This window comes from Atractosteus spatula, chromosome 10, assembly GCF_055471065.1.
Source record: "Atractosteus spatula isolate fAtrSpa1 chromosome 10, fAtrSpa1.hap1, whole genome shotgun sequence".
Classification (NCBI taxonomy): Eukaryota; Metazoa; Chordata; class Actinopteri; order Semionotiformes; family Lepisosteidae; genus Atractosteus; species Atractosteus spatula.
Window position 1 is genome coordinate 10,231,976 of NC_142715.1, and position 24,800 is coordinate 10,256,775.

General features: G+C 41.7%; 1 protein-coding gene and 2 non-coding genes across 3 annotated transcripts in view; 1 reads left to right on the top strand and 2 right to left on the bottom strand.

Moving 5' to 3' along the window:
- Nucleotides 1–6,803: 6,803 nt before the first annotated feature.
- On the bottom strand, nucleotides 6,804–6,875 carry trnag-acc (transfer RNA glycine (anticodon ACC)). Its single transcript has one exon. It is a non-coding gene; the product is annotated as a tRNA-Gly (tRNA).
- LOC148824928 (uncharacterized) overlaps nucleotides 6,855–24,800 on the bottom strand; it is a 37,956-nt gene continuing 20,010 nt past the window's right edge. The window contains exons 4-6 of the mRNA XM_088926305.1: nucleotides 12,229–12,261; nucleotides 11,882–12,028; nucleotides 6,855–6,889 (exon numbers count right to left, since the gene is read on the bottom strand). Coding sequence (XP_088782431.1) covers nucleotides 6,855–6,889; nucleotides 11,882–12,028; nucleotides 12,229–12,261 — 215 coding nt within the window. The remainder of the gene's footprint in view (nucleotides 6,890–11,881; nucleotides 12,029–12,228; nucleotides 12,262–24,800) is intronic.
- On the top strand, nucleotides 18,409–18,502 carry trnai-uau (transfer RNA isoleucine (anticodon UAU)). Its single transcript has 2 exons — nucleotides 18,409–18,446; nucleotides 18,467–18,502. It is a non-coding gene; the product is annotated as a tRNA-Ile (tRNA).

Sequence of the window (24,800 nt, forward strand, 5' to 3'; positions counted from 1 at the left end):
TGAAACCTGCCCTCCCCTGACTATGAAGTTTGAGGGCATCTTTCAGTTTAAAATCTTTACATACCGTTTGCAATAATATTGATGATTTATCAAATTGGACCGTCTCTCATCCCTCATTCTGCCTTCTCTTTCTAAAAGGCAATTAAAATCCCCAGCTAAAACCAGTGGTTCCCATCCCAATAAATATTCTCTCAATTCCTGAATTAGGACATATCTGTCGTGTGGGCAACTCAGACAATACACATTTAAAAGTTTAAATTTGACATTCGTGAAACCCAGATACACCACCAGTGCTCTCCCTGGTTTCACTACAAGGTACTGACGTACCTCTACCATCTTATTTTTAATTAAAACAGCTATACCATCAGATTTATTCTCATTGGACCCACTCCAAATTGATGGGCCCAATGTCCACAGTTCTTCCATATCCTTATAGCTGTTTTTAAAAGGTAATCTGCTCTCCTTGCCTCCTCCTCCACCACCCCCGCCATCAATAGGATGGTTCTCCACCTGCCCTCCTTGAGTCTCTACAGATGCAGCCATTCAAAATGCGCGGGCGATACCGCATTATTTTCCGGTACGCTGTACGCAGTCTACCGCAAGCTACCGGTAAATACCGCGAGTTACCGGTAAATACCGCTAGCAAAATAATAGTATCCGGAATTTCCGCAAGGTGGAGCTAATAAAGCTCAACCTCTCATGTTTGAGCTGTAGCCATCAAAGTCTTTAACGAAGATATTAATAATAGTATTAATAATAAATGACCTTGGACAAGCTGTAAACTCAAAGTATTGCCCTGGTCCACATTCTTTTTTTCATTGACCGTCTTTGTAAAAGTAACGCCACAGCATTTCGCAATCACACATTTTTTTCCAATCATGCAAAGTACAGTGATTCACCATGCCTTTCACATGCTCATAAAAGAGATTGATTTAGGGACATAAACATATTACCGTATGCAAACTGTACTGTATACAGTATGTATATGTATATTTAATGTCTTAACTGTGCCCGTTTAAGTATTGAATATTCATATCTAATTTTACCACTGAAGGGAAATCTTAGTAGCTGAGCATAAAAACAATAGGAGCATACTGCAACGCGTGTGAAGGCCATAAACGATATTAATTTTGGAACATAAACATACAGTATATGGCTGGTCTCGGTACTTTAAAGAAAACATACACGAAACATGGTTTCATTATGACCAGAATCTTGAGATATTTTTAACTTGATTTACAGTATTTGAGAGGTATGTCTTAACACCGATACTACAGTGCTTAAGTACTACTCACGTATATGTTTCTAGGTTTATATTATGCATTTCATACGGTCAAATTACTTTTGAGCAACTAATAAGAAGCGCGAAACGGTATGCGTTTTACTTTCGTTTCGTGCTGGGACCCGTGGATTGATTAGAGATATCAAGTACATACAAGTCATTTTTTAAATGTTGTAGTTCGTCTTGAAAAAATGTTACGAGTACATCATCTATCAACAATTACACAGGTTCTGTTTCCATATTGCGGATTTTGGTTACGTAATATTATTTTCTAGATTTCACGTTGTGAATATATGATTTGGGCAAACAGAGCCGCAAAGAAGTACATTATGGGTTGTTGTTTTTTTTTGCAGTTTTATCTAGAACAAGCGATGCTTAAACCTTTGTCTGATTCTTGTGAAACTATCCACACGACAGTTACAGTACCTAGGAGTTGACTTCAGTGATGTCACTGATGGGATGTTTCTAAAAATCCATCCTCTGTAAAACGTCTTCTCTAGTTGTCCTGCATATGTATTCGCTAATGAAGCTGTGTGTTCTGAGCCTGGATCTCTACATTTCTGTATGAACCACCTTAGAGGGCTAAAGACAGCTTGTGTTTAAATTGAGTGTAAGGCAATTTATGCTTCTAAAGTCATGGTCAGCATTTTTGTACTGTGCTGTAAACTTGTTCTGTGCCTAGTCACATTATTTTATAGCGTTTTCATAGCGTTATCAAATCTGGTGGCGCTGTGTTAGTTTCCTGACTCCCATGTCACATGGTCTGTGATTGTAACCTGTAATACCGGTTTAATTCGTCACAGCCAGCACTCCGGTTGTAAAGTAGAAGCAGGCGAGATTTCCAGCGAAAAACACCTCCCCCTTCTTCAGGTGTGAGGGTCTTCTGCTCAGAATGAAACGCTAAAATGTAATGTAGGCTCTGAATGGGTTCTGACTTGCTTTAACAAAATGTTTACAAATCCTTTCACCTGGCATTTTCGTAGTTAGAAATTATGGAACGCTCTGTTAAAAGCAAGGGAGTTTTTATGTCCGTTGCAGTTCTTTTGCAACATGAATATAATTATATCGTTATTAATTTCTTGAGATACGCGATTCCATATTATATTCCCTTTTAATCAAATTCTAAAAGTATGCTTGTTGACTCCGGTATCGCGTTAGTTAAAGACTTCGATGCTTAAAATGTTTAGGAGAAATGGAATACTGGTGTGTATGTTTTCTTTAAAGTACCGAGACCAGCCATATACTGTATGTTTAAGTTCCAAAATTAATATCGTTTATGGACTTCACACGCGTTGCAGTATGCTCCTATTCTTTTTATGCTCAGGCACTAAGTAAAAGGAGATGCTTCATATTGCTTGACTAATTTTAAAAACTAAGTTAGAAATGCAGACGCTCCCTCGGTGCGCTGCTCTGGTGCGCCGGCTCTTACACAGTGCCTGTCTGCCGTAAGCGTTACAATATACATACCCAACACTGCTTGTACCCATCTGTCATGCAAATAAAACACCTTGAATTGAATTGAATTGAGGGGAGAGGGGGGAATACTAAAGGCAATACTGGCTCAATACCCTCGATGGGCTTTGACGTGCTAATGCGTTGGTTTAACAGTCCGGGTGTGGCAGGCTTCCAATGTCAACTCGACTCGATTGGAAGACAATGAACGTATTTTGTGATATTTAGAAATATAAATTTGTTTGGTGCGAGTGAGGTTTTATTTAATCTCTGACCAAGGGAAACGTTTCATTTTTTCAAAGAAATGTTTGTTAAAAAATAAAGTCATAGTTCTATGGGATTCAATCACAGACCATGTGACAAGGGAGTCAGGAAACTACTCTAACACACAGCGCCACCGGATTTAATAACGCAATAAAAACGCTATAAAATAATGTGACTAGGCACAGAAAAAGTTTACAGCACAGTACAATAATAAATGCTGACCATGACTTTAGAAGCATAAATTACCTTACACTCAATTTAAACACAAGCTGTCTTTCTGTATGAACCTCTAAGCTGGTTCATACAGAAAATGTAGAAATGCATTAGCCTGATTATGATTAAAAAACACATAATTAAACACGCGTTTGCGATTTAAATCAGAACACGATTTAAATCAATATAAATGTTTATATTGTAACGCATACTGTCCAGCCTCCATTTCTCTATAAAAATTTACTCTGTTGCACACACACACACAATAGAAGGAGGAACCGCTGTCAGAAGGGAAGATATGTTCAAAATATCGCAAATATCGTTCATGTTGCGATATTTTGAAATATAAAAGTCAATTTATTGTCCATAATATCGCTATTCTATTTTTTCGAAGAAATGTTTGTTAAAAGAAAAGTCCGGCACCAGCTGGATTCGATCACACAACCTCCCAGTTGCTAGTCACGCACCTAGACCAGTCGGCTAGAAGACAGCTTGCATGAACAGGCAGGCGAAAAAGCCCTACACAGCCCTGTCGCAGCACACGAATACCGTTATTAAATTCTTTAGATACGCGATTCCATATTATATTCCCTTTTAATCAAATTCTAAAAGTATGCTTGTTGACTCCGGTATCATGTTAGTTAAAGACTTCAAAGCTTAAAATGTTTAGGGAGAAATGGAATACTGGTGTGTATTTTTTTCTTTAAAGTACCAAGACCAGCTACAGTATATACTGTATGTTTATGTTCCAAAATTAATATCGTTTATGGCCTTCACACGCGTTACAGTATGCTCCTATTCTTTTTATGCTCAGCTACTAAGATTTCCCTTCAGTGGTAAAATTCAATATCTACAACGGGCACAGCAAAGACGTTTTTACTGTAAGTCTTTCTACGACAGACCAACGGACCACGAGTGCCCCTGTCGGTCAACCAATCACGTACTGCGGTGCCACGCGTCATCTTGCGTCATACTGAGCGACGTCACCTGCGGTACGTGTCTGTGACGCGCACTTTGAATGGCTGCATCTGTAGTTCTAAAGCTGGATCAGTAGGATTGGAGAGAACTAATCCCATGGGAGAACCTGCCATCTGAGGACTCTGAAAATGATCTTCCCTCACTTTTCCACTCGGAGTTAGATCACTTTCTAAATCAGATGTCTCAGCAGACCTTTTAGACTGCACCCTCTGTTCTATACATTCCATTTGAGCGCTTTCCGTCTCCACGGGTGGCAGACGATCAGGAGAGATGCTACTACTCAATTCAGAGTCCACCTCACTTTCCACATTATTATCATTCTCTTCTACCTCAGCCTCATCTCCTTCACTCCATTCTGAACCCTCGCTCTCTTTTCCACTACTTTCTTCAACGTCAACCACATCCAGTTCCTGATCCAGAACCACTGCTCCAGCCCTAAATGCCTCTTCAAACTCTTCCTGCTTTTGCATCGGTCTTCCCAGTTTTGTTCTATTTGCAAAGGAATTTGGACAGTCTTTAAACACATGACCTTCACACTCACATAGATTGCATTTCCTCACGCTTGTACATTCAGTATATGCATGTCCAATTTCCTTGCACTTACCACACACCACCTTTGTACAGGCATCCACAAAGTGACCCAGCTCCCCACACCTCCCGCACAGTTTTGGCTGCCCTTGGTAGAACACAAGGCCTCTATTTTCACCTAATCCAATCAAAGAAGGAATGTGTTTAAATCCACCATAACCATTTTTGTCTTCATGCAACGAAATAGGTACTCTCCCTGCACAGTTCCAGATCCCATCATCATCATCCAAGACTTTCTGAGGCTCACCTTTCACTAAACAATACTTAGACAACCATGTCACAATATCTTCCTTCATCACCATCTCATTAAACATGCGAACAATCACAGTCCTATTAGAAAGATCCGTCAGCTTCTGCCATTCAAATCAGGCCCACATCTTTTTTCTCTTCTATTTTTCCTCCAAAATTCTTCCAGTAACTTTGCTGATTTGAAACTAATGTCAAAACCAATTCCCTTCGGCAAAGTAATTAAGCAATTGACATCTAATGCCTTAACCTTTAACTCTTTCTGTAACACCTTCCTTGAAAAGTCCAACCGTGAAATATCACCCGAGTGAGCCGAGCCCTCACCACACTTGTACACCAAACGCGCGCAAAAGTAACGGCGCATGCCGACCCTACAGGCCGCCATGGCCGTTACAAATGTGGCAAAAGCAAACCAAACCTAAACCTCTTCTGTGCACCAAACCCTATTCCCTTAATCTTATACTCGTACAAAAACTCTACTCTCTACTTCTGGGCTTTAACCCTTTAATTATCCAACACTGGCTGGAGACTCTCTGTGTCCGGGCTCAGCGGTTATATAGGACAGGACTCGGCGCGCAACAGGTACGGCTCATTGCTCTGCGCTCCCCGTGCGGAATGCGCGTCTCTTCCCTCCTGACTCGTCACACCGCCTTCATACTCTACAGCGGGGAAAAAAAAACTCCCCTTTACTGTCTTCATACATCCCTCTTAAATCCCAGAAACACAGAAACTCCGAGGCGTTTTTGTGAGTCAGTACTGGGTTTTTCTGTTTGAGGTTACAAGCAGAAACAATAAAAGCGTTGAAAGCAGGAAGTTATTTCTGCTCGTAGGCAATAACGTGTAAAAATAAATTTTCTGATTCCTAAAACCTATTAAAATCCATGTAAGTCTTCCTTTCGTTCCCAATGCACATTACTGAATATAAACCAGTCAAGTTCAGGTACTTTTCTGATTTATCTGAATAGTTCTGGCGCAGCAGTTACAACAAAGATACTTACAAACTATTTTTTTTTCCTTACGAGCTCTTGCCGTTTTTAAATTGAATATTTTTTTTCAATTCGCTAAGTCACAAGAAACACCAACAACACTCATCGTAAGCATCTGACCAATCACATTCCTGAATTTTAAACCCATTTAGTATTTATTTTTAAATTGTTTTATTTTTTTTTTATTTTACACCTGTTTTACGTATTCTTGCTGCTGTCCTTTTACAGCCACTTGGACAGACCGCTCTGAGACATCTGCGTTCAGTAAGCGCTGAGCCTGCTCTCAGAGCAAATTGCCTCTTTTACATAGCAGCCCCGACACTGAGATTGTAAGTTTCTCAGATTGTAGGCTTCTACCTGGCTCGTGTAAATGTTATTCAAGCTCCTCAGTAATAGATGTCTATTATGTAATGAAATGCACCTGAAAGCAAACGCTGGGTCTGTTTCCTTTCCAGCTCAAGTCCAATAGCGGTTTTTTTTCAAGTGACATTTACAGGCATCAGACACTTTTTAATAAAACAAAAGTATCCTGAAACTCCCTAACTTTCAGGTTTGTTTAAACCTGTAATAAAAAGGGATCTGAAACTTCCAGGATTTCATTCTCTGATGTAGCTGTCTTTCAAGTCGGACGTGATGTTTCGCAGATGTGTTCAAGGGTATTCGCTGTGTGAGCTCCTCACTGCGTGTCCTGTACTGCTCTTTCATTTAGATTATCTATGTGGTGTACAGACAGAACCCAACCGCATGGTGAGAATTCCGGATTCAGCACCAGCAGAACCTGAAAAACTAAGAGCTGATCCCGACGTGATTTGAACACTCAGCCTTCAGATCGGTAGTCAGACGCGCTACCGCTGCGCCACGAGGTCACACCAATCCTCCCCTTTTAAACCCCCAGAGGAGAAAAATCAGCGTCGCGAAAATTTTTTTTTTCATTCTCTCCTGTGAGGAGCACCGCTCTTCTGAAGAGAGTATCTTCTTCCCAGACCACATTTCATTCTTCCTGCGCAGCCCTTGTGCAGGTGTTGTTCTCGATAACAGATCCAGGAACACTGATTGTTATTCTATTTGTTTTTGAATTAAGTACCCCATGGTGCAATGGTAGCACGTCTGACTCTAAATCCCGAAATTAAGTTTTCAAAGTACATGGGAGTCAACTGATATTGATCAGGTTCTTCTGCTGCTGCTGAACCCACAGTCTTCAGCTTAAAGTCAGATTCCCTAAGCCTGCTGACCTTTTATGTCCCATCCCTTCTCGTAAAAACTCGTATTTTCACAGGGTACCCTTCAGAAAACGCAGTATAGAATGTAAAAAACTCCAGTAGTAAAAATTTTACGGAGTGTATCACTTTCACTGAGACCGAGGAGTGTTAAGCTGTTTATGAGTCTTTGTGGCTCGGCTGTTAACCAAAAGGGTGGTGGTTTGAGCCTTCCCAGGGACGCTATGAGCCTTTTAATGTACACACCCTCCTCACTTCATTTCTCCATGGCCGGTCTTGTACCGCATTCAAATACTGCCCGAAGAAGGCAGCAGGCTCGTAAACATAGCTCACTGTGTATATAATGAAAAAGCGAAGGTTAGTTTCTTATCCGCATGTTGCAGAGCCTTACGCACCTCGTACCAGCAGCTGGGGTTTGATCTCTGCACGGGCTATTAGTTGAAAGACCATTGTGTACGACGTGCAACAGATTTATTAAGCTGGCTTTTATGTTTCACACTATATTGCGATCTTGAAACCAAAATTATTAGAAGGAAAGCTTTTTTACACTGACGTTACTCCTTTTAATATAACCCAGATTGTGAAAACAACTCCGCCCTGTCAAAAGAAAATGTTACACAGAAGTTGGAAAGCACACTCTCAATCCATCTGTATATTTGATTTCCACGATCCGTTCAAGGCTGCTTAGTGCTTCGCAAGCAAATCATTTCAGGGAAGAAACTCAGTTTAGTGAACTACTGTTGTATTTTCACTCATTGAATTTGATCGTTGTACTCTATTTGCATTCTCAGCAATAATATTTCAAAATTACAGTTCGGATGTATTGGAAAACTTCACAAGCATTATTAGGTTAGTATTGTAAAATTGTATTTTAATATCTTGGTTTATTTACCTTCATTTTATTATAGATATAACCATAAATGTTGTTAAGCATATTGTACTTTTGTCGTACTTTTTAAAACATTTAAGCTGAGGACTACATGCAAGACATCTGTAAACGAAGATATAATTACAATAAAATTGGCAATTAACAGAAAACCACAATTTGTATAATATTTTTCATTGATATCGATGATCAGTTGAAGGATTTGAAGAAACTATCAAAGAAACAGCAGATGATTTTGGTTTTGAACCCATCTTTACACCTCAATAATCCATTTGTCCTCGAAAAAAGAAAAGACAGGCATATTTTGAGTCTCATAATTATCCTCTTCTCGATCCAAAAGAAACGTATACATTTGATTGCTTCTGTAGTATTTTGGATTTTCTTACGAAGATCTCACAAAGTATTACCAGGATCTATATTTAGCTTTCGGTAGCGATAACACTGCTGATATTGATTGAGTAAAAATCTATGATGTATTGACAGCTTTATCTGAAGCGAGAAGTCCTCGAACGCCGCTTATGAAGTGTTGGGATTCATACCAAGAAATACTTTTTGTTTTCCCACCCAAAATGCTGCTATTGCATTACACATTATATGAATATTACCAGTTTTGGTAGATTCTGGGTGCGATTTTCCAAAACTGAAACTACAAAATTATTTAAGATGAACCATGTCCGAAAATTGTAAATCATGACTAATATTAATATCAACTGAAATTACTACAGAAAAAAGATTTAACCGAAATATTCATAAGCCTATGCAAGCCTAAAAGTAGAACAATTAAATTCATATAACTTTTATTTATTTTTTTTTTAAATGGGCTCACACACCTGAAGACACTAACGTTTCTCTCCGTTAGAGTATGTGAATAACAGTTTAACCCAAAATGTTTGTAATTGTGATTTTGTTCAAATGCAATAAATCGTCTATCAGCAGTAAGAAATTATTAAGAAAGTAAGAAATTGTTTTATTTCATAAACTGTAAGACGTGAAGAGAGTTTACAATTCGTATCCTTCATTTTGTCTTTTAACTTAAGCGTTCAGGATCCAAGCCCGTGTGTGGACGGTTGTGTTTCTTGAATCTCTTGTAATCATCAAAAGTCGTTGTTTAGTCCTTCAGTTTTTTCTCGAGTTGTACCATGGATATTTTATACGATGCAGCTTTCAGCTCAGTGTGGAGTGCAGAAGGAGGACTCGCTCGCTGAACGATCTCTCAAGAAATCCCGGGTGAGATTCAACCGGTGGCTTCTTCAACAGCCACGACAAGTCTGAGGACTTCCTCTGAATTTCCTGAATATGACGTTAAATTAGTTCGAATAATTTGGTAGTTAACACAACTAAACGCTTTGGAGGTATATTTAAAACAGCAGAGCAAGACTTCAGGCACTTCGAGTATGCATGAAATTAATTGTGTAAACCTGGATCTATATGAACAAGAGTTCTCTTGTTCATAATATCTTTTTATATTTGTTAATTGAATATATCAATTGAGTATATCTGTTATATTTTTGAATGGGATGGGACTGTACACTGGTGGTTCCCAGGGGAAAACGGGGTTATTGAGCCATTGGACATTCAGAGAGTATATGTTGTGTGGGCGAATGTAACCGTGTGAGAAAGTAAAAAAATCGTCTTAAATGATCAAAGAATAAGTTGGGTGGGTGAATGTAACTGTGCTCTAACAATCCTCTTAGATGAAGCGCTACAGATGCAGCCCCTGAAAGTGTATTCGAGTTACCTGTATAGTACTGCTGACACAAATGTAGCCTCTACATCAGACAGAAAAGGCAATGTGTTTGCTTAATCGCGTGAAGGATCTCCTTGTGAATCTGTCTCATTCACCAATGGAAATAGAAGCCATTACAATACGATACATGTTCACCTTCAACCCCACAGCTGCCGGACGTGCTTGTTTTGGGACTATTTGCAATGAGTATCGCATTAGTAGGTATGTGTCCTTAAAAATGTAAGGGACATTCAGTTAACGGGACAGAGACAAAGTAATAATCCTATTTTAACGTGTCCTGCATTTTAACTTACTGAACAGATAAATTGAAATGTGCTGATTTAGAGCCCCTGCAGTTCATGCAAATAAGAACCACAACAATACTCCTGAGCCCTGAGCACCACACTGAGCACACGATCAGCTAGGCTCTTACTTGTTCAGCATGACTTCTTGTTGCAGTTGAGCTCAGAGCTGGAGATGATCTCCATATTCTACCACACTAACTAGTCCTAAACGTAGCACACAGTGCACACTTTTTTTAAACAATTTAAAGTATTACACAAAGGCTGTAAAGCACACTCTGAATCGATCCGAATATTTGATTTCCGCGATCTGTTTAGGCAACAACAGACAACGTGGCGCTTCTCCAGCAAAGCATTTCTCAGTTTTGTGAACTACTGGTGCTTTTAACAAAGTGATGTAAGGAGCTTGTCAGGATAGCCGAGTGGTCTAAGGTGTTACACTCAAAGACTCCTGTCTTTCCATTGCTTGGGTGTTCTGGTCTCTGAGTAGCAGTGTGGGTTCAAATCCCACTCCCGACAGCTGCTCTCTCTTCCCTCTCTTGCATTTTTTCCGTCTTGTTGTGCCCGCTGACAATGACAGGAATAGGAAAATGGAGAAACCAGTTTGAGGGCACATGATGGGCAGGGAAATGTTTCGTGAACACTTATACGTTATTAGCAGAATGTCAAATAGGCTTCGATTTCTGCCTTAAAAACTGTTTGGGGTGCCTGTAATCGAGTAAAGATTTACGGCCAAGCTATGCATTAAAAGGTGAAAGACCGAAATATAAATCCAGAAGAAGATTTATTAAAACGCGCGTGTCCTCCCTCCATTATGACCTTCATACACTCCTCTTAACATTAAGCACTCCTCTTAACTCTTAGCAGAACATTAAAGCTTCACAGACGGAAGCAGTACGCCAGCACAACCGACATTAAAACGATTTGCACTGACTGGAAAGTGATCTCAGCAGACGTTGTTCCCTGCATAACGCTAAAGGTGGCAAAGCGCATTTGGGTTGAGAGGACGCAATACAGCTTTTGTTTCCTGCCTTGATGTCAAGCTGACAAAGTATCTCTAAAAACTTTGCTTAGGTTCTCAAGAGACTGTCAAAACAAAATTCCACTGATTGCTTTCCAAGTCAGAAGAAAAAGGGTCACAGAAGCATCTGGCAGCGGTGGGATTCAAACCCACACCCCCAAAGAGACTGGAGCCTTAAGCCAGCACTTTATATAAAATATTCTTTACTCAGCAGCTTATTAAAAACAGCTCCCATGATGTTCAAACCGACACTGTCACGGCTTTGTGTTCTGAAACTCTTTTTCTCGTGCTTTTATTTAATGTGGCACAATGCACTGGGATAGAGGTATTCTGTTCACAAACTAATAGCTTTTAAACCACAGCACCCACAATGCTGCAAGTAAGTGTTTTGCACACTAAGCAGGTCCTCTGACTTTTCCCAGCTTTGTTTTGGGTTGTGGAACCTTTATTTTTTTATGATTTTTTGAAGAGAACACTACAGGTAATACACTGGGACAGGTGGGTCGTCTTCATGGCTCAATAGCATTTCAAATACAACAGCCACACTGCTGAAACCAAGTGTTTTACACACCAGACAGGCCCCCAAACCGTTTTTATGATTTTCTGAAGGTTGACTGCTGAGGATAGGGATCCAATGCGGTGCCCTTGGTAGGGTTGGCGTGAGACGCAGGCGTAGTCGGAGTAAACAGGCAGGGGTCCGAGTCCGGGAAGGCGTAGTACAGGCGTAGGCACAGAATCGACAGGCGAAGGCGTAGTTGAGGGACTGGCAGGGGTCGGAGTCCGGGAAGGCGTAGAAGTTGCATCGGTGTGGATTCAGAAGGCAGAGGCGTAAACGAAGAGACAGGCTGGGGTCAGGATCAGAGAAAGCTTAAAACAGGCGAAGGTACAAAATCAAGTGGCTGAAGCGGTAGTCGGAAAAGCGGAGTCGAGGTCCAGGGGAGAAGTCGTAGTAAGGCAAAGGCGTAGTTAGTAGGTAAGCTCCGGGAGAGAATCTCAATCGTGAGCAATGACCGGGGGACAGATGAGGGTTTAAGTAGACGACTGATTGATGTGTGCACGTTTGGTACGGGGAGAGCTCGTGGGAATGCGGGAGCGCTTGCCTGCGTGAGGGAGATTCGTGACAGAACCAACAGAATCAACCTGAACTCATAGAAAAACAAGAATGCCCCCGAAACACCTGCACCGCCCTCCTGGACCACTCTGGTATCAACACCCCCAAACCCATCCATACCAGCTAACAAGACTCAGAATCGGTGCAACCCTTCAACCTGGACCAAGAGCAGGATGGGACAAGAACCTGAACCACACTACGTACACAAGTTTGTATTTTTTGGCTGAAGATGAAAATGTCTAACATAGATTGTTTTGGTTCTAGCAAACAATAATAATAGTTGTTAAAATCCAAACACACATAATGAGATCACTCTCTGTCAGTATGTGTAATATTCTGGGTCTGGGCTCCTCTGTATTTGGGCTAAAGAGAGTTCAACAACATTATTAAATGCACTGACATCATAATCTGACAAGAGACATTGTTTAGGGGAGACTTGACCACCCACTGTCCCCCTGGTATCGTGAAGCTCATTGTCCTTTAGTTTACCAAAACCAGAATCACTTGGGTTCATCAATCATTTGATAATTTTTCAGCATGGAATAAACCTATTACTTGTTCCTTGGAGACAATCTGCTGATAAGATATGATCACTATATTGACCATATACAAATTCTTGCATAAGGAATTCATATTTTGCATACACCGATCCCCCCGGAGTCCCAAGTGATTCTGGTTTTGGTGAACAGAATACCGCTATCCCAGTGCATTGTGCCACATTAAATAAAAGCACGAGAAAAAGAGTTTCAGAACACCTAGCTGTGTCAGTGTCGGTTTGAACATCATGGGAGCTGTTTTTAATAAGCTGCTGAGTAAAGAATATTTTAATCTTCCTGCTGTCAGTAGTATTGTGAATATAGTTGACCCTTACCTGAATGAAAACAGGACGTAAAGGAAGGGTTTCAGAAATCAAACAAAACTTTATTCCCGTGCTTACAGTCTGGGTAATTGGAGACTGCGCTGTTCTGTTTCGTATGGTCATATACGGGTTTTTCGCACGAAGCCGTATTGAACAGTATTTCTCGCGTTGTGAACGTGTGCACACAGCGGTCCCCCGGGTTCCAGTTAGTGCGTAATTACGCATCGATGAAAAGCCGGAGGTTTAAAAAAAGATAATTAGCTCACTGATAGTTTGATGTAAAGGCTGTGGAAATATCCACAAGTCGTGGTCTTTAAAATGCATTTGGTTTGAAGGCGTTCTGTGCTTCCATTGCGAAGATATCGACAAAAGAATATTCGTGCTTGGTCAAAAAAATGTCATAAAAACGAAAAAATAAAGGCTGAGAAAGCATTCACAATGTATTTTATACACAAAGGTAGTATTCTCGCAACTCTAAGAGGTTTCGTGTAAACGCTACAGGCGTGCCAAAATCGTTTTCAAACTTCAAGCTAACTTTACCCCGGTAAAGTGAATTTCCAGAACGCCATATTAAAGTCTCCCATCCGTTCGTTTCAAATACATGAATTAGATGAGTTCGGGTACTTTTCTGATGTATTTTAATAGTTTGGCACTGTGCCTTGTTAAATATGTCACAAGCAAAGTTTATCAACTTCACTTTCATGCGAGGTTTTGCGTGGATACAAAAACATTAGATGATATCTATAACACACGTGAAGAGTGAATCTGAATTAATCAGAATGCCTCGCTGCACCAGAATTGTTATCTACGTATTATAAAAATACATCTGGTGCATCTGAAGACAGAATAAAACCCAGAACTGTAAAAGGACGACAGACCATTAAACTGTCTGGTGATATTGCTGCATGGGGCGCAAGATCACAATAGAACACGTTATTGTAAAAAATGTTAACATTCGTGAATTAGTATTTTTTTAATTATACCAAATGTCCGTTAAATAATGAATGACGTTTTTCAGACCATAAACACTATTATATGAAAGAAAAACATTTACTATATATCCATTTAACTTGCTTTTTAAAAAAAAAACATTACAATACGGTAGATGAAAATTGTTGTTCAGCGCTCTTGTATTAAATATACTCTACCAGCCTTTTAAGTCATGTGACAGAAATAAAGTGTATAAAAATCGCTAAATCAAACAAAACACAAACGCTACGAAAAAGAAAAAAATGTGTTTATCCTGCAATTTTATCTTGTTGAAACGTTTTTTTGTCCTCTGTGGCACTAACGGGCTAACGGTTAGGATTCCTGGTTTCCTGATTACATAGAAATGTGTCTCTCTTGCCTTACGATGTCCAAATGATCAGTTCAGTGTAGAAAAGAACACCGTAAAACCCCGTCAGGCGTGCGAAACGTATAAATAAAAGAGATCGCTTTGTTTCTGCCCGCTTTCTCACTGAAGCCCTTTGGTGTGTTAATAGAAGGTTATAACCGCTACACTGCGCGATGTGGGGAGGGGTGACTTGCAAGCAGAGTTGACCTTTGAGAAAGGACTCGTCTCGGGAATATATTTCCACATTTTGAAGAGATTTTCTCCATTTCTGTAGCCTGATTTCCACTACTGCTAGAGAGCTGTAGAATCTGGAATCACCTATCCAGCTCTGGGAACAGTGTGTAGATGACAGGTTTGTGACTTTCTCATGAGCACGGTATATGAATCCATCAGATTAAAGAGACTGTGAGCATTTGAATAAAATTAACGATAGTCTGTCCCAGTTTGCCGCGATGGTATAGTGGTCAGTACTTTGTGCTGTGACCACAATACCCGCGCTTTGAATCCGGGTGACAGCAGCCCAAGACAAGAGAGTTTCCTTCGTCTATGTTATTTCAGTGAAGGGGGGCATGCGTGTACAGCGAACGATCATCGAGTTGATGTATTGCCCATATAAGCAATGTGAACCAACACTGCTTTACAAAGGAGCACTGCCTGATCTTATAGTTGATAATCTGGAGACCAGACCGACCTCTTCTCTGACGAGAAGAAAATGACAGGAGCCGCAGTATTTAATATAAATAAGAGATTTCAATTTTCTGTGGCGCAACTAGTACCAAACACTTAATCTCGGGGTTGTGAATTCGAGCTCCACGCTGGTAAGAAATCATATAGGTTATGATAAATTTAAAAAGTAATATTATTAAACTTTCCCGATACCAGTTTGCAGGTGACATGTTCTTTATAAAAATAATCTTTAGTATGGGATCAATAACCGCGCCAGAACAAATATCGGAAAGAAATCGCCTGTCACTAAGAAATTTAAGTGAAGTAGAGACATAATCAGAAAACCTACATATAGGAAATGTTAGTTACTTTGTATGTGCTTTAGCGTTTTCTTTTATATACCGAAAAAAAAGTTCAAGGCGTTCTAGTCGCTGTTCTCCTCGTAGATAATCTCAACGAAATCACAATACAGTACAGGACACGCAGTGAGGAGCTCACGCAACGAATAGTCTTGAACATGCCAAGCGTAAAGGCACACTGCACATCTGCGAAATATCACATCCTAGTTAAGTTACAGATTATAGACTGAAAGCTAGGAAGTCTCAGATCACTGTTTTTATTAAAGGTTCAAGCAAACCCGAATACCTTTGCAAGAGACATTTCAGAATCTCAGTTAAATCCAGTACGATTGCTGGATCCCTCTAATTCGGCTATATCACAGATCTGCAGTCCACGATTAGAATACTTTAGGTGCGTTGTGTAAGACATACCGCCCAGAGCATTTCTAAGACAGGAAAAACATTTTCGTTACGAAATGAGATATACTGTACGTAGAGTGAAATGGTCTGGTACGAGTCCTAAGTTTGAATAGTTCAAAATAGACGAAAAGGGGTAATTACAGACTCTTTCGAAATGTAAGAACATTAAAGCTGTGCGGACCTTATCTTGATTTACCTAGTTTAATCGTTTTCAGAAAGTGTAATTGTGTTATTTTATGTATCCCTGACGATTCTACTGATGTTATAAGTGCTCTTGTTTATATTGAATCTATTTTGTTGTTCAAATAAAAAGTAAAAAAAAACTTTCCGGATGCGGCTGCTGTAAAAATAAAATGACATCAAAGGCGTTGTACGTAGAGTTCTGAAGCCTGCTCCACAGAAGAACTAGCTGAGATGAAAAGTTCAATATTCTACTGACAGGGCTATTCCCGTCAACTCAGTTTCTATCTGAAACAACGTTTTTCAAGAAAAAACTTACACTTACGCAAAATTTGAAATAAAATACTTGCTTAAAAGTGCAGATTATTTTTTTCCCAAAAACTGTAAAAGGAGAAAACCGACCCGTTGGAGTCTCTGTAGTACCATTGCTCAGTGCGGTCAGGTCGGGACTAAAATGATAGTAAGGTGGTGGTTCAAGCACATCTAGGCACGCCTTTCTCACTGTTCCATCGTGAACATCATCTAGAGAAAAAGTGGCATGTAATGTTTAATACATTATTGACCTTATTAATAATTTGAGGGAATACAAATGCTTTGCATGTATCGAATTACAGCACGTAACAACTGACTACCTGAGTCGATATCACCGGGCAATTTCCAATAACGACCAACATCAGAAACTTCAAGAAAAATAAGATTCCATATCTTGGAATGTAGGGCGGGAGAATTCATTTATACTCCTGTTGCATCTTGAGCTAAACTTTTTTTTTTAAAATATGACGCAGATTTGCTCAAGATACTTGTAATCGCCTTAAAGAGAGTTTTCATGAAAACGTACATCGGCTAGCTCTCCACTGTTAATTGACAGAACTTTTGAAGAAACTGTTCTTATATAAGCAACATACAAATTACACATCTTAATGAACATGAAGGGAAATCTATGGAAGCCCGTTTCCGCCAGGGAGTAAAAAAAAACGCGCTATGGTATCTCATTGTATGTCCTTTTTTACTTAAAAAAGGTCTTCTTTAGCTCAGCTGATAAGACCTGGGTTCGAGCCAATGCAGTGAGGCACGAACTAGGGTGGGAGCAGCGAAGGCACAAGCCCTAAAACCGAATCCTTTACAATAACAAAAGGACAGACAATGAAATATGGGCTATTTCGAAGTCGCAAATGTGAGATATAAAGTCGCAATTCTGAGATGCTAAGTCGGAATTCTGAGATACCATAGCGCGTTTTTTTTTACTCCCTGGCGGAAACGGGCTTCCATAGAAATCCGGGTTGTGAATAACAACTGTCACTACACACGATTGAGTTCTTGAGGCTGGCATCCTGACAAGCAGTGGAGGATGCCCGTTGCTTTGTCAAAGGATTATTAACTACCACTGACAGTTCTTTTCTTATTATTACAGAAATTTCTACATTGCAAGACAATTGACGATTTAGATAAAGGTAAGCCGTGGTAAGCAAACCAGGCACGGACAGAGTTTGAACCCGCGCTCTTCGGTTTATGAGATCGACGCCTTACCACTTGGCCACCGCGCCCACCCTTTAATTTTCTTTTCCATCAAGAATAATATATTTTGAAAATAAATAAAAAAAATCTTTGTGCACAAATTGCAATGGCAGGAGTAAAACAAATATGATTATGATGTACAGTAATTGTTCACTTAGTGAAATACTTTTTTGGCCCACTGAATATAGTTCTTCTGTGGAGCTGGCTTCAGACTCTGCTTATAGCGCCCGTCAAATAAAATAGATATTTTATTTTTACAGGAAGACGCATTCCGAAATGTATCTCTGCAGTTTTAGAAAAGTTTTGAATGGCATATTTTATACAACGCACAAACCGTATTCTAATTGCAGACTGCAGATCTGTGCAGCAATCGTACTACATTTCACTGTGATTCTGAAATACTTCTAGAAAACATTCAGGTTTCCTTGAACTTTTAATAAAAAACGACTTCGCTTTCAATCTCTGATGTCACTGTAAACTCGGACGTGATGTTCCGCAGATGTGCAGTGTGCCTTCTTGTCTTATTCAAGTTTACTGGATTTTTGAAACGAAAATACAAACTGGACAGTTTCAGACAGATGAAGACTGATAAATGTCACTACAAATGACAAATTTGTATTGTAAATCCGCCGGGCTGATTTACCTGTCTGACCATCTCTCTCCTCCCTCTTTTGCAGTGAGCACTATTTTTTCATTTTCTTCCCTTGTAGTTTCCTCGCTCTTTTACTGTCCCTTTCTCCCACGGAGAGACGAAAAACATGCCGAAATCGTTTTCACTGTGTTTGTGCAACATCAGTGTGTGAAGGGAAAACAACATACGCAGCTCCAGTGGCGCAATCGGTCAGCGCGCGGTACTTATACCGCAGTACCCAGCGGAGTCATGCCGAGGTTGTGAGTTCGAGCCTCACCTGGAGCAGTGTAGCCTGCCTTTAGCTACTGAAAGCAACTGTCCACTTTAGTTACTGCTACTTATAGGTCGTCCTTAACACCTTATCTAACGGGATTGTAGCCTGTTAGGTATTTGCTGGTGACCCGGTCTAAATTAACATCAAAGGAACAGGTAAAGGTTTATTCCACGTCACACCCGAACAAGGGTCCACGTTGTGTTTCCTTCTCTTTTCAGCGTGGAATAAACCTATACTTTTTCCTTTGCAGCTGATGTAGGTCACTACTTAATTTCCCATCAGCTGTGGACCCCCTGCTGGTCTCTACACAGATAGATGAGAGATATCTTCTTAGACGAGAGGTCTACTGGGACTAAGGGAGCACGATGGGGTACCGAAGACTTGAAAAAGCTCTCGCATTTGATTCTGTTTTTGTTGTTTCCCAGATTTGTTTTTAATGTTATTTTTGTTTTGAAGTTGTTCCGTTAAGTATTTTTTTTATTTTATTTTCTGTAGTCGTTAGACTACTACAGTGATTTACCGAGGTTCCCGGAAGGCTTCTCGCATTGTGGTTGTTGTGTTTTTGGGTTACAAGTATTTTTTTTTTCTATTGATAGGACCCCACGCATTACTGTGGGACTAGTTAACTTAAGTTCTTACATTGTACCTGAAATTACCACATGAACTACTACTCTGTTTTTCCTCTTTTTTTAATAAAGGCACAAATGATGTTTTTTTTTTCTTGTGGCTGATTGGCAATGTCCCTACAACGGGTCATTGCTGCGAACCTGGCTGCTGAAATTTGTCAGCAGCTCTGTACTAAACCTGTTCTCAATTGCAACAAACCTAAAATAACATCTGCTGCCCATTAGATCTTAGTGATGTAGGAGACTAACTTAAACCACCTCTTCACAGGGTTTAAGTAACTCAGTAGTGGAACAGTCGATCGCTTTTGAAGTGTTCTGAATGTAGTGGAAATAATATGGTCACAAAGTAACGAACATACAGTATTCACAACTCGCTTGAAATATTTAGCTAAAATTGTTTTCTAGACACCACAACTATTCACAATGAATTTAATCAATACATGTCTTTATTAATAAAAGTGTAATTTATTCATAATTAAGATTAATGTAAACCTTTATTAGTAGCTGTATTACCGGTTAATCTGATGAGAATTCAGAACACGAGTCTCTCGCTCAGTAAACACGCTTTATCGTTTACTGAGCTTTCGATGAACGTCTAAGTAAAAGACAAATTCACTATTTTCACTTTTTGTTTAAAGAACACTTTTATCACATGTTCTGCACTCCCGATGGTGTTCAACGGTGCTCTTTTCTACACGCCTGATTTGAGGATCCCCAGCTAAAATTTTTTACTCCTCAGGCTGGATTTGAGCGTCTTTACAGAGAGCTGATTTGGAAGCTTCACATATGCAAATGGTGACACTTTATCTTAGCTCCACATAAGAAACTCATAAATCTTTGAATGCTTTCCTCTTCACCTGCAGCACTAGCATTTGTCTACAGTTTGTGGCATCTTTTCAACACAATATATTTCACCATGGACTGAAAGATCAAATGGTTTTGGCAAAAGATAAGGAGATCTCCTGGCCTGTAAGGGATCAAACCCACAGCCGTGGAGTTATTAGAACGACAATCAATCCAACTGAGCTACCTGATCACATACATGTGAGGCTCTCTGTGCAGCATAAAATTTAATTTAGAGAATTATTTTTCCCTCTGAATTTAAACCCTCACAATTATGTGTACTGGCTTTCTGGAAGTGGTGGATATGATGAAAAAGAGATCAGCCTCTGTGATGCAATATCAAGTGACACTGATCTTCTGTTATACTGTTCCCTGCTTTTTAACTGGTTACTGGGACCAGTAAGGAGCACTCACCCTGCGGTCCGTGTGGCTTTCTTATGCCCCAGCATCCTGATGGCGATACTCTACTGCGCAAACAGGCGCCGTCCTTCAGGGGAGGCGGAAAACTGAGGTCCCGACCCTCCTTGTGTCAGTGTCTCTGGGAGAGGATGGGCACCGTGAGACTGACAGGGCTGTCTGGGAGAAGCTCCTCCTACAGGTCTAGGCACAGAAGAGCTTCACCAACAGAGTCACACGGAGAACGTGATAACCGCTACACTACGGAAACCTGCAGGGGCTGCTGCTGGTGTCTTGCTTGCGTTTCAGGCTGAGAAAGGGAACGATGGGAACTCGTGCCCAGTGGCTCAGCGCTGAGCTTCGCCAGTGCTATTCAGCTGCTTCCAGTATCTTTGTTGGAGTGCGCTGATTGACCGTGCTCTCACACCAGAGCCCAACATGCCTGTTATGGATGGAGCAGGAAAGGCGGCCGCACATTCTACAGCCCTCTCCACACAATCGACAAAATCGGGCTACTGAACTGGAGAAACTCTCCTCTCCAGAAAGTGCAAATATCATCTTGGAGAGTATAAATCCTATTGCTGAAGGTCAACACTGTCTACCAGAGTCACCCCTCCTACCTCCGGCAGGTTTCTGAGCTGCAGCGATGATCAGTTCGGCTCACACGCGAGAAGTCCTCGGTTGAAAACATGCACCGCCTCCTCTCGTACGTTTTGCACATGATCAAGTGGTTTAAATACGGCTCCTTCATACATGGTGCTGATCTATTGGAAAGCAGGAGAAAAACTGACACCTTCCCATACCAGAAGTTGAACCCTGACCACCTGGGTGAAAATCAGGAATCATAACCGCTAGACCATATGGGAGGATACAGCCGTGCTGTTCCATGCGTCATGTAAGATAAACTGTAATTGCTGCCTTCATGACCTGCTTGGTGGAGAAAACACACAAGAGAGTTGGCACTCAGAGTGTCGAAGGGTCGATGTATACTAGGGCTCAGTTGAAATACAACGTCAGGACTTTTCCGACTAGTGTCACACGAAGAGAGTACATCCTTCCCACCTCTCTGCGTCTGTCTCGGTAACTCGCTGTGATCGTATAGTGGTCTGTATTTTGTGTTGTGGCTGCAACAACCCCGGTTCGATTCCGGGTCCTGGCAGAATAGGAGGAGTACTGCCTGCCTGGATGGTTGATGAACGAGAGAGGCCACTCCGACCTCTTCTCGGTTTTCTTCAATGACTTACTAAGGATCTTCTTCACATTCACCCATGCAGGGGAAGCTAGTTACACCAAAGCAAACGCAGGAAAGTGCATTTCAAGCAGAGACCAGGAGGGACTTGTTTACACCAAGAGTGGTCGGAGAATGGAACAATACGCCCAGCCCTGATGCTGGAGCCGATTCTTTATGAGATTTTCGGCTCACTAAGAGGCCCCCGCTGGATGCTAATCGTTCTGTTGTTCTCGCAGGTGGTGCGCTGCTTTTGAGCTAACAGAGCTCGTCTTGCTTAGCCCAATTGCAAATGATCGGCTCCGCGTACAGAAGGAACGTGCGTTTGGTACAAGAGTGCACGAAGGCACCGGAAATACATTGGGAACAAATGACCGGTGGCTCAAGTGCTCTGTGAAGTACGGGAGCGTGCAAAAAGAGGCTGTTCCCGCCCAGTCTTAAACCGGTGACCTATCGCATGTGAGGCAAACATAATAACCGCTACACTATGGAAACCTGCAGGGCCTGCTGCTGGTGTCTCGCTTGCATTTCGGGCTGAGAAAGGGAAGCGTCACTTTAGGCAGGGGTCGCTGGAGAGAGGAACAAAGGGCGCGATGAAACAAAACACAGAATCCCCGGATCAAACCAGGGACCTTTACATCTTCAGTCTAACACTCTCCCAACTGAGCTATATCGGCGGTGCACACCGCCCACAGCCACCTGCTCCAGCCTTCCTGTGTTGCGGCATGAGCGCACCAAGAGGAGCAGGAGAGTGTTGCAGGAATGTCACTCAGAAGGAAAGCCACCCAGCTGCGCCCTCTGAGCTCTGTCCAGCGCATCTTGCTTGCGTGTACTCCTGCCTGCGACAGGCAGGAAACAATTAGCAAGAACAGAACAACACCCCACGGGTGTCTCATGACCACATCTTATGTTGTGACAGGTGGAGGTGTGAGGGGTTGCCAGGCCAGATTGGACCAGAACTTGGGCGGAGGGGGGACGGGAAAGCAGACAAAGAGGTGACACTTCAAAGTCTGCACGATCACAGCTCTCCGACGCCCCAGGCTTCCGCTCGATAAACTACTGGATACACCTGCTCCTCCTTACACAGACCGTGGAAAACCTCCGAGCGGCAGGGCACTCTCTTCCTCCCAGGAGCCCTTGGACTCGACGCACAGACAGAGCGACGGGAGCCACCGCCTGCAACACGGGTCCAGGCAGGACTCCACTCCGCAGGAGCCGCAGAGCAGAGGAGATGGGGGCTGCTTAGCTTCTATGCAGAGACTCGAGCTGTTGTTGCTGCGGACGCTGTCTTTTCTGTTCTCGGGGTAAGAGTGAATGTTGAGTAGCCCTTAGAAATGAAGCAGAACACTTCAACCTTACTGGTGTGTGTGTGTGCGCATGCCCTGGTGATTCTGGGAGACAGATCGAACCTGGGCTAAAAGAGAGGGGGCTTAGCCGTCTTACATTTGCTAGTTCAAAGTTGTACAACCCATTTGTATCTGCTAGGCAGCGCAGTCGTCGTGCACAAAGAACACTTTGAAAAGCGTCAAAAGCAAGTCATTCCAAGTTGGTCGTTTGTGTTTCCGAAATGCTGAATTGATCTCACGGCTCCTCGGTTGTCATTTCTGCTCCGTAAAGGAATCACAGCACGCGTAGGCTTCCAGCACGGTGGGTCGGGACACGATGCCGGGGGTCGACAAAAGCAATGTCTTCCTTGTTAGTATAGTGGTGAGTATCCCTGCCTATCACATGGGAGACTGGGGTTCGATTCCCCGATGGGGAGTCTCTCTGCTTCTACCTCCTTAGAGGATCGGACTGCCTTTCACTTCTCTGTGTCTTCTTTCACAGCACCGTGCACCTTTTCATTGCTCTTGCTTTCAGAGCCTCTGCACAGCACACGACTCGACATAAGGTCGCGCATTGAAGTGAAAGCAGGAAGCGCTCACAAGTGACTCTGGACCTCAACACTTGTTGATGGGTCACCTTTGTCAGACACAGCAGTGGAGCCCAAGCCCACCTATACACATACTCACACACACTGACAGATATATGCACACACACTCACACATTTTTACACACTGAAAGACCCACATCCAAATATTCACACACAGACACTACACACACTCACAGACACACATAGACACTACGAATACTTATAGACACACATCCACAAACTCACAAACACACACTCACACACTGACAGACACCACACACTCCTCACAAACACCACACACAAACAGACACATACACTCATAACTACAAATACACTATAAATAACACTAATACAAATACCACTAATATTGCAACAGTAACACTATCACCAAGACTCACACTATCATCCTCTCTAACACTGACACAAAATACTACTACACTAATAATACTAATAATAACAGTAATGCTATTACTAAGACTGGTCAACTGGTCACTATTGTAGACACAACCATTGGTCTGCTGCTGCTGAGAATCATAATACACTGGTAAGAGTGGCAATACTCACAACCAATTAATTCAACTGAAGAACCGCAGAATCATCGATTAACTTCACTGATTGGTGAGAACGAATTATTTTCCCATTTTGACCCTGTTTTTTATATCTAGAATACAATTCAAATGAAGAACTCAGATTGTCAGGATAAAGAGAAGGATGGAGATGAGCTTCTGTCTGTTCAGGAGGTAGGAGTTTTGGTAAAGTACTGAGGGATCCAATGCTCTGTGTGTGAGTCTGAGCTGTGAATCTGACTGAGAGGAGATACATTTTTTTATTCTGCCTGTGAGAAGTCTTTTCCTTTGCCAATCAATGTTACATCCCATTCAGATACTCTGCAAAGACTGTCAGAGTGAGAGAAAAGGAGAGAGAGATGGACAGATAAGAGCACACACAGAGAGAGAGACAGGAAGTGGGAGAGAGAGGTGAAGGAGCAGGAAGACAGTGTTGGTGTTCAACCACACTGTGACCACAGGAGACAGGAGGCTTTTCTCAGCTGCTGAGGAGCTCAGGGCTCATGGCCACTCAGGCTCAGAGGCTCTGGCAGCAGTCAGGTCTGGAAGCTTCTCCTCATACTGACTCTGGAGCTCTAAGAGTCAGCCTCCATTCTGACAGGAATAGCCCCTCCTGTTCAGCCCTGAAAGACACACTGAGAGAGCTGTTAGAGCCCTGAGACAGCTGTGTGGGTAGAAGACTTGTCACCCTGTAGAGCTCTGAACACTGGGCTCCCCTGTGTGCCTCACTGTACAGGA